The sequence below is a fragment of the Contarinia nasturtii genome, unplaced genomic scaffold (assembly GCF_009176525.2).
Source record: "Contarinia nasturtii isolate CC-2019 unplaced genomic scaffold, AAFC_CNas_1.1 Cnas_scaffold_695, whole genome shotgun sequence".
Classification (NCBI taxonomy): Eukaryota; Metazoa; Arthropoda; class Insecta; order Diptera; family Cecidomyiidae; genus Contarinia; species Contarinia nasturtii.
The window spans coordinates 4,231,641-4,239,922 of NW_022198046.1; the positions used below are offsets into that span (position 1 = coordinate 4,231,641).

At 33.3% G+C, this 8,282-nt stretch overlaps 1 protein-coding gene across 1 annotated transcript; it reads left to right on the plus strand.

Annotated features, from left to right (window-relative positions):
* Positions 1–2,748: 2,748 nt before the first annotated feature.
* Positions 2,749–6,195, plus strand: LOC116340988 (protein I'm not dead yet-like). Its single transcript, XM_031767793.1, has 10 exons — positions 2,749–3,081; positions 3,249–3,381; positions 3,579–3,645; positions 3,992–4,041; positions 4,132–4,280; positions 4,349–4,463; positions 4,534–5,011; positions 5,085–5,474; positions 5,555–5,662; positions 5,742–6,195. The coding sequence occupies exons 1-10, from the start codon at positions 3,020–3,022 to the stop codon at positions 5,975–5,977; spliced, it is 1,788 nt and encodes a 595-aa protein (XP_031623653.1). The 5' UTR covers positions 2,749–3,019; the 3' UTR covers positions 5,978–6,195.
* Positions 6,196–8,282: the final 2,087 nt, after the last annotated feature.

The window sequence follows — 8,282 nt, forward strand, 5'->3', positions numbered from 1 at the left end:
TCGAATCATATTTCTCAAATCGAACTCAATATGTAAAAGTGGGATCCGAATCCTCGGAAAGCTTCAACGTGCCATCTTCGGTCGGACAGGGATCAGTTTTGGGCCCAATTCTGTTCTTAATTTTCTTCGATGATTCTGACAACCACATAGCTAGCTCATTGTCACTAAACTTTGCCGACGACAAGAAAATCGCGCATATTATCAAGACGCCGAATGACTCAGCAACTCTGCAAGCAGCAATTGATAATTTCATAACATGGTGTGAAGACAATGATTTGTCAGTTCATGCAATGAAATGTAAAATTATGACGTTTTCGATAAAAAAGATTAACTTGCACATGAATTACTTTATTGAGGGAGTGCCTATTGCAAGAACTGACAGTATTCGAGACCTGGGAGTAATGCTAGACTCAAAATTGAATTTTTCTGAGCATATAGAATACGTTACTAATAAAGCGCACGCTATGCTCGCCTTCGTTAAAAGACATTGTTATAAGACACTCAATGTCGACATTGCCAAAATGTTGTTTTATGCTCTGGTCAGATCACACTTGGAATTCGCCAACCAAGTATGGCTTCTACATCACTCAAAATACATCAACTCAATCGAAAGCATTCAGAAACAGTTTGTCAAGTTCATTCACCCAAATAACAGCGCGAACAATCAACATAACAAGTACGAACTCCGTCCATACCAAGACCGTTGTGCAGACATGAATATAACCACATTACAAAGAAGAAGAGTTAACACATGCATTTTATTTATTCACGATGTCATATCTGGTAAAATTAACTCTCCCCGTCTACGAAACCAAATATCGTTTTTCAAAATAAACTATTTTACGAGAAGTCCTGATTTTATCAAATTGGATCGCTGCAGACCCGATTGTACTGATAACTCACCATTTCGAATGGCTTGCCGGTTATATAATCGGACTGCTTTACATGTTGATGTAACTCTGGACAGAGAAGCTTTTAAGAACCAAGTCATCCGATTACCAAGCTCAATTTTTGAAGAATTTTGTATATAATCTAGCTGTGATAGAATTTCTAACATTGTTTGAGACTGAATTGCTATATGACTAAATTTAGATTCAACTTAAATTCATTATTTGACGATTAACTGTGATTTATTAACTATATTAACTATTTACATATTTGTTTATTTATTTTTCTATACTATACAAACTATAATTCTTAAATTTTGTTAATACCTATGTGATTCTCATCCACTCTCTAAAAGAGTCTTGGTTTTTTAGTTATGGTCCAAGACCAATCTTTTCCAAGCATAACTCATTCAAATTAATTATAATTATGGCAATTGTAAATTGTAACTAAACAGTCGGCTTATCAAAGTAGACTCAAAAATCGAATAAATAATAATAAATAATAAAGCAGAATTTAAACCAATAATTCAGTTTCAGGAGTCCGCAGAAAAACTAACCAATTTAAACCAGAATTCTATCATTTGAATTAACAACTATAACAACTGTAAATGGAAAATATTCATAGAAATTCGGTAGTTTGTTGTGCTGGAGCTACTATTCACAAGGTCTATTGGGTATTCTGCCATGACTATGTTTTTTCCGGAAGGGCATCTCAAGAGCTACAAACTCGATCGTATGTATCTGGTTGGCCATTTTGGATCATTTCTGTTTTGCTTGATGTATCATTAAGCTATAAAATTGTTTTCGGTTTGTTTGTGACACGCATAACTATAAACTTGAAACCTATTTTTTGGATTCTTGAGCCCAATCTACAGATAACATATTTTTAACCATACAAATCTGATAAAATTGGGAAATTTTCCTGGATATTTTATTTAATCTCACTTGTTTATACATCGAATATTATTTCCAAGTACATGTATATCTCTTAATTTTGAATTTATTTACAATAAAATTTATAAAAGTTAGTTTAAGAAAAATGTAATTGAACTTAAGACGCTTCGCCTTCATATTCATTTTATGTACCAAATAAAATAATGAATAAATAAACAAATAATATGTGAGATAAATTATTGGAACATTTTCAAGGAAATGAACGGCCTCTACTTATACTGACGCAATTGCGTTTTCATAATGTTTGTGATTTGGCATTTGGTAATGTTAAAAATTGCGTCAGTATAAGTAGAGGCCGTTCATTTCCTTGAAAATGTTCCAATAATTTATCTTATTCGAACTGTCGTAAATAAAAACAAATTAATTTTGTTTTCTTACCTTAATAAATAATATGTGGTCCCGCAAATAATATTTGAATATTGATAAACTTTTCGAAGATATATATAGATATATTCGGCTCATGTCTAGCCGAAAACGTGCGAATAGGTAATAATTCGGTTTCAAATAAATTAAAATCGTCAATTTATGAATAACATTTACTATGTAGTTCGAATTCGCTGTTGATAATCACTCAAAAGACACACTCAAAAATCATACTCATTCTCCTAATTTCTATATGGGGTGTTATAAAAATGAGATTTGAAGTATTATAAACCGAATGTTCGAAGAACCATTTTAATAAGTAACATCGAATTGGAAAGAATTTGTAGGAAGAAATGAAGAAGAAAAATGATAAAAAATGTCACAAAAGGTAATTTAGTTATAGCCTTAAATTGAAGAGCATGCGAGCAAGCACGTGAACAATAATAAGGAAATTAATGTTTAACTTTGATGTAGGAATTATTCCATTGTTCCATACCTTACATATCTGTCATTCAGTGAATAGTTGTTTGCATTGCTGGATCTTTTGTATCAAAACAGCCTTAACAATCAGTCGTAATGATATAAAGTAATTGTTTCAACGCTACGCCAATTCATTTTGATAGCTTGAGTGATTTCGTCTAGTCAAGATAAAATTGAAATACGCTTATTTCCATATTTCGAAAAATCATCGCCAGAAAAATTGTTCAGATGTAATTAAATCATTTCTGCTCTCTGTTCGTATGTTTAGAGTTGCATCAATATAAGAAAGTGAGAAAAATCGCATTTGCATAAGGTAGAAGCCCTCACGCACGAAAATGACGGAATCCTATGGAACACAAGCAGCTCATGCTAATGACAACACAAAGGAAGCCATACCGTAAGTTTTTCACAGATTTTTTTTTTTGCACAAAAATCATCTTTATTTTCAAAGTTAAAACTACAAAGAGTAATGGGTTCATTCTGAATTGAAATAATATTTGAATTGATTACACTGTATCTTTATCCAAAAATAGCATGTGTCAATTTTCTTTCGCTTATTTGCAGTGTATCTTTAAGAGTGCCGAAAATATCATGTTGTAGCCGATTTACACAATTCCTGTCAATCTATTGGAAGTCATTGCTCATCGTTTTAACACCGATTGTCTTACTGCCTATTATTCTGCTTAACGATATACCTGTGAGTAATAGAAGGCCGTTGGTTCTTTTCTTTCAACGAATAAATTCGAGCGATCGCTTCTTTTTCCAACATTATTGTTATAATACCATGACATCATACGTGCTTGAATTTTAAATTCATTGATTGAGTCAACACCACCAGATTTTAATACCAGACAATTGATTTTTATTTTACTCATACACTTTTTTCTATTCCAGGAACATAGATGTATGTACGTTACACTATTGATGACGGTTTATTGGTGCTTTGAAGCCCTGCCATTACGTATGTTTGATATAATTTACTATTTATTGTCAATTAAATTCTCTATATTTGCATTCGATCCATTTTCATTAAAATAAACAAATTTAAAAAGTACATAATTTTGCTACCAAATACGAAATCCAATAGCTATTTTAATGTATTTCGTACGAATTGATCGCACACATTAATTTATGATCATTCGTGCGAATGGTGATTGTTTACGCAACGGTTGTTGTTGCCGATTTTCTATTGTTCAAACAATTGCATGTACAGCATGTATGTGCGACTGTGCGTATAAGTTTTTTCCATAACCACCCGTACACATAAAAATAGTTACACATTTGTTAATAATTATTTTCTTTTATAGCGGTCACATCAATGTTACCCTTAGTCCTATTTCCAACACTTGGCATTCTTGTAAGTGAATTTCTTTCGCACTGCACATTCCATCCACATGTACTTCAATTTGGTGTTCATTCGATTTAATAAATTAAAAATGTATTTTAGGATACCGATGCAACATGCAAAAACTATATGAAAGATGCTATGTTGCTGTTCATGGGTGGTATGATCATAGCATTGGCCATACAGTACAGCAATTTGCACAAACGTGTGGCATTGAAGATGATTTCGATCATTGGATGCAGTCAGAGAAAGTGAGTTATTAAGCACCATGTGAGCAGATTTGAAATGTTTTTTTATTTTTATTTTTTCGTCGTTTTAGATTGAATTTCGGTTTGATTGCCGTAACCATGTTTGTATCTATGTGGATTTCAAATATAGCCGCCACTGCAATGATAATTCCAATCGTGCAAGCTGTATTGGAGGAATTTGAAGCGGTTTGTCTCCTTTTTTGATCACATTGTTGTGATACAATAAACGCTTACTATTTCTTTCTACAACCAACAGCAAGGACTTTGTAAAATGTACGAAGACGATAGTCCGCATGCTAAAGAAGAAGGAGTGTGTGCCAATAAGAAGCCAACCAAAATTACTATATGTTACTACATAGGCACTGCTTTTGCCGCCTCGATTGGGGGTTGCGGTTCAATTATTGGTACCGGGACAAATTTGGCTTTCAAAGGCATTTACGATTCGTTATTCCCAGATGATGAAATTTCGTTTGTGAAGTGGATGATCTACAATATTCCAGTAATGCTAATCAATACGTTCTTTACATGGATGTACTTGCAATGGTATTTCATGGGAATGTTCCGACCGAATAGCAAAGAAGCCAAACAATTTCAATTGGGAAAAGACGGCGAGGAAGTTGCTCGACAAGTCATTATCAAACGTTACAATCAATTGGGTCCAATTACTCAACAAGAAATCCAGGTTGCGTTATTGTTCTTGTTATTAATTGCGTCATTGATCTTTCGTGCTCCAGGTAATTCAGATTCACTGTTACAGATTTCAACTTTCATCTCATGTTTGTTTCATACGTTCTTGTTTTTGCACAGGTTTTATCACTGGTTGGGCTAAGCTCATTACAAAAACAAAAATTGGCGATGCAGTTCCAGCTATGTTCGTGGTAATCGCTTTGTTTGTGCTGCCAGCCAATTGGAATTGGTTGAAATTCATAATTGGTAGACAAGAAAATTTGCCAAAGGCAGCAACACCAGGCTTAATAAGTTGGAAGTATATCAACTCGAATATTCCATGGGGCTTGATTTTCCTATTGGGAGGTGGATTTTCTTTAGCAAAAGGTAGCAGTGAATCGGGAATGTCAAAGATGTTGGGCACCCATCTGTCGGGCCTTTCAAACTTGCCACTGTGGTTGGTGCTGCTTTTGGTTTGTCTATTTTCACAAATCGTCACAGAATTCGCACAAAATACTGCTGTTGCAAATGGTATTTATTAGCCTTTGAATCAACAACCGTCTCTTTTCATTTCTTTAATAGAGATTTTTTTTTGTTCAATTGATTTTCAGTGATATTGCCAATTTTAGCTGAGATGGCCTTGCAAATGAGAGTCCATCCATTGTATATCATGCTCCCAGCAGCTGTCTCGTGTTCAATGGCATTCCATACACCAGTTGGTATGTATTATGTTTGTATGCAAGGTCACCAAAAAAAAAAAAAAAAAAAAAATTATCGTAACTGATTCAATATTTTCAGGAACACCACCAAATGCATTCGTTACCGGACTTGCAAATATTGGTAACAAGGACCTTGCAATTGCTGGAATTGGGCCATCCCTAGTGTCACTGTTTACAATTTGGTTGTCAATGCCAATGTATGCTTCATTGGTCGTTTATCCAGGACTTCAGGGCTTCCCGGATTGGGCTGTACAAATGGTAGCCAATAAAGCAGTTGTTGATGTTGTGCCAATCTTGAATGCAACACTACACTAAAGAAATCGTTTATAAACAAAACTTAATAGAATTGTTGTTATTGAAAATGTTTCTTTGTTGATTATAATGTTTTATTATTCAATATAAGCAGTCTAAAATTTCCGAGAGAAGCGAGCAAAAAAATTATAGACATTTCTCTTTATTAGTTTGTTGCCGGAATAAAAGATACAATTTGTTTATAAGAGTACTCATTTCTCATAATAAAGATATCACATGCAGACAATATATTTGTATTTTGTCATCTGGATATTTCAGCTCATCTGGGTAACGTTTGGCGATGATACGGAGTGAAAACAATAGAAGTGATTGTTATAGTTATGTTATTATTTTTTTTATCTATACAATACAACAATCACTTCTATTGTTTTCACTCCGAATCATCGCCTAAAGTTATCCAGATGAGCTGAAATATCCAGATGAGAAAATCCAAATATATTGTCTGATCACATGCGAGAAGATTATTTTGATTACATTTTAATTACTGATAAGTGTGTATGCGGGTAATTGTAGCAAATGACAGAAAAAAAAATGTTATAAAAGTATTATGTTTGCTATTTAAGTATTTATTAAAGTATACGTGTAAAAAAAATATTGACAATAAACAAATAACAACGCTCCAGAATTATCAAATGTTTATTATCAACGTAAATTACTATCACTTTAGTTGCTATCAATTTGTTGTTTTTATAAGTGGAAACTTTTCATCGAAACCACGCATCTTTTTCATTTTTTTTTTTTAAGAGAAAGAGATTAACATATAATATAAAGTATCAACGAAAATCCATTTGTTTGAATTAAATTGAAAGGAATCAGAAAATAAAAAATTGCCATATTTTTAAATCGATACCATACTATGGTGCTTTCGTCACTTGCATATCTGATGGTTAGTGATATCCTCTGTAACTATCAAGCTGTGCATTGCTGCAACAATCGACAAAATGAAAGCAACACATCGATGAGAAAGTTTTTGGTTTTCAGTTAAAATGACCGTATATAATAATGAATGAGTTCATTAAATATTATTGACACTTGACACAATCGATACATAAATTATATTGAATACCCATTTCACAAATTCGAAATCGTTTTGGATGAGGGTAACGTTGGAAAGGACATCTTTTTCAGCATAAGCCATCGTTAGTTTGATCAAAAGCGAGAGAAAAAAGACGTCAAAAATTGTTTACAATATATTTAATTAAGTTTTCGGGTGACATTCACAATTAATTATTAGCTCATCAAGCGTACAATATTGTCCAGACCCAACTGTCTATTTCTATGCGATATCATTGAGATGAATTTCTCGATGGTTTGACATATTTATCCGAAACCATGGGGTCGTTCAATGGAAAATGTGTCTTTTTTCTTCCGTGAAAGTTTTGAGCGTATTGTTTGGCGTTGTGCATCATATAACAGCAAAATGAAGAGATAGCGTACAAAAGCAGCGATCCCATGGCTTAAGTTAGACATGTATCCATTCATCGAAAACTTTTCATATGTTTCAATTTATTAGCTGGAAGCGAACATTTACCTCAATGGAAGTTTAACATTCGCAAAAATTGATATGATATGATATGGTATGTACGTTTGATATATTGCAAAAGCATTATTGCGTCAATAGATGATGCGCTTGGATTTAAATTGATGTTGAAACTAGAATATTTTCTGCATGCAAAATTACATTAAATTCACTTTGACATGGTCAAATATTTCAAATATCGCTCAGAATTCATTTAAAACTTTGTTCATGACACGAGCTCGGTGCAGCAGGTCACAACATGCTATATGAATAGAGAGAGAGAGAGAGAGAGAGAGAGAGAGAGAAGAAAAAAGAAAATGTCCTGAAGACAATTTGTGACAATGTATCAAATAAAGCAGCAGAGATTGAGATTACGAGGCGGTGTTTGAAGGGTGTCTAAGATTGAATTCTCTTTTTTCCCGTTCGTCGCACAAATTTGTAGTAAACATTTTGATTTTAATCGATGACACGAGATGACAGATGTTGGTTTGCGCTTGATGAGCGTTGACGATGTGGTGCTATAACTTTGACATTTTCCTAGTTCCACTTGAATTTTTGTTACATTCACAATTCAATGTTGTAGAAAATGTAAAACCATCATCATTTTAATACTATATGTGCAAGATATTTTTATACGACAGAGAGATTGAGTGCTATGTTCATACTTTGATTCATGACCTATGAAAAACACCCAAAAAAGTTTTCTCGTTGATTTTTGGCCCATTTTCGACATATGCATAATTTACATTTCACCAATTGCAATTAGAACGGATACGATTGCAAAAAAGT

What these genes read in the sequence shown, in the direction of transcription:
- LOC116340988 (XM_031767793.1), top strand. Translation starts at nt 3,020, where the DNA reads ATGACGGAATCCTATGGAACACAAGCAGCTCATGCTAATGACAACACA. An exon ending in ATTGATCTTTCGTGCTCCAG is followed by an intron (nt 5,012 to 5,084) that starts GTAATTCAGATT and finishes GTTTTTGCACAG; the next exon opens with GTTTTATCACTGGTTGGGCT. An exon ending in GGCATTCCATACACCAGTTG is followed by an intron (nt 5,663 to 5,741) that starts GTATGTATTATG and finishes CAATATTTTCAG; the next exon opens with GAACACCACCAAATGCATTC.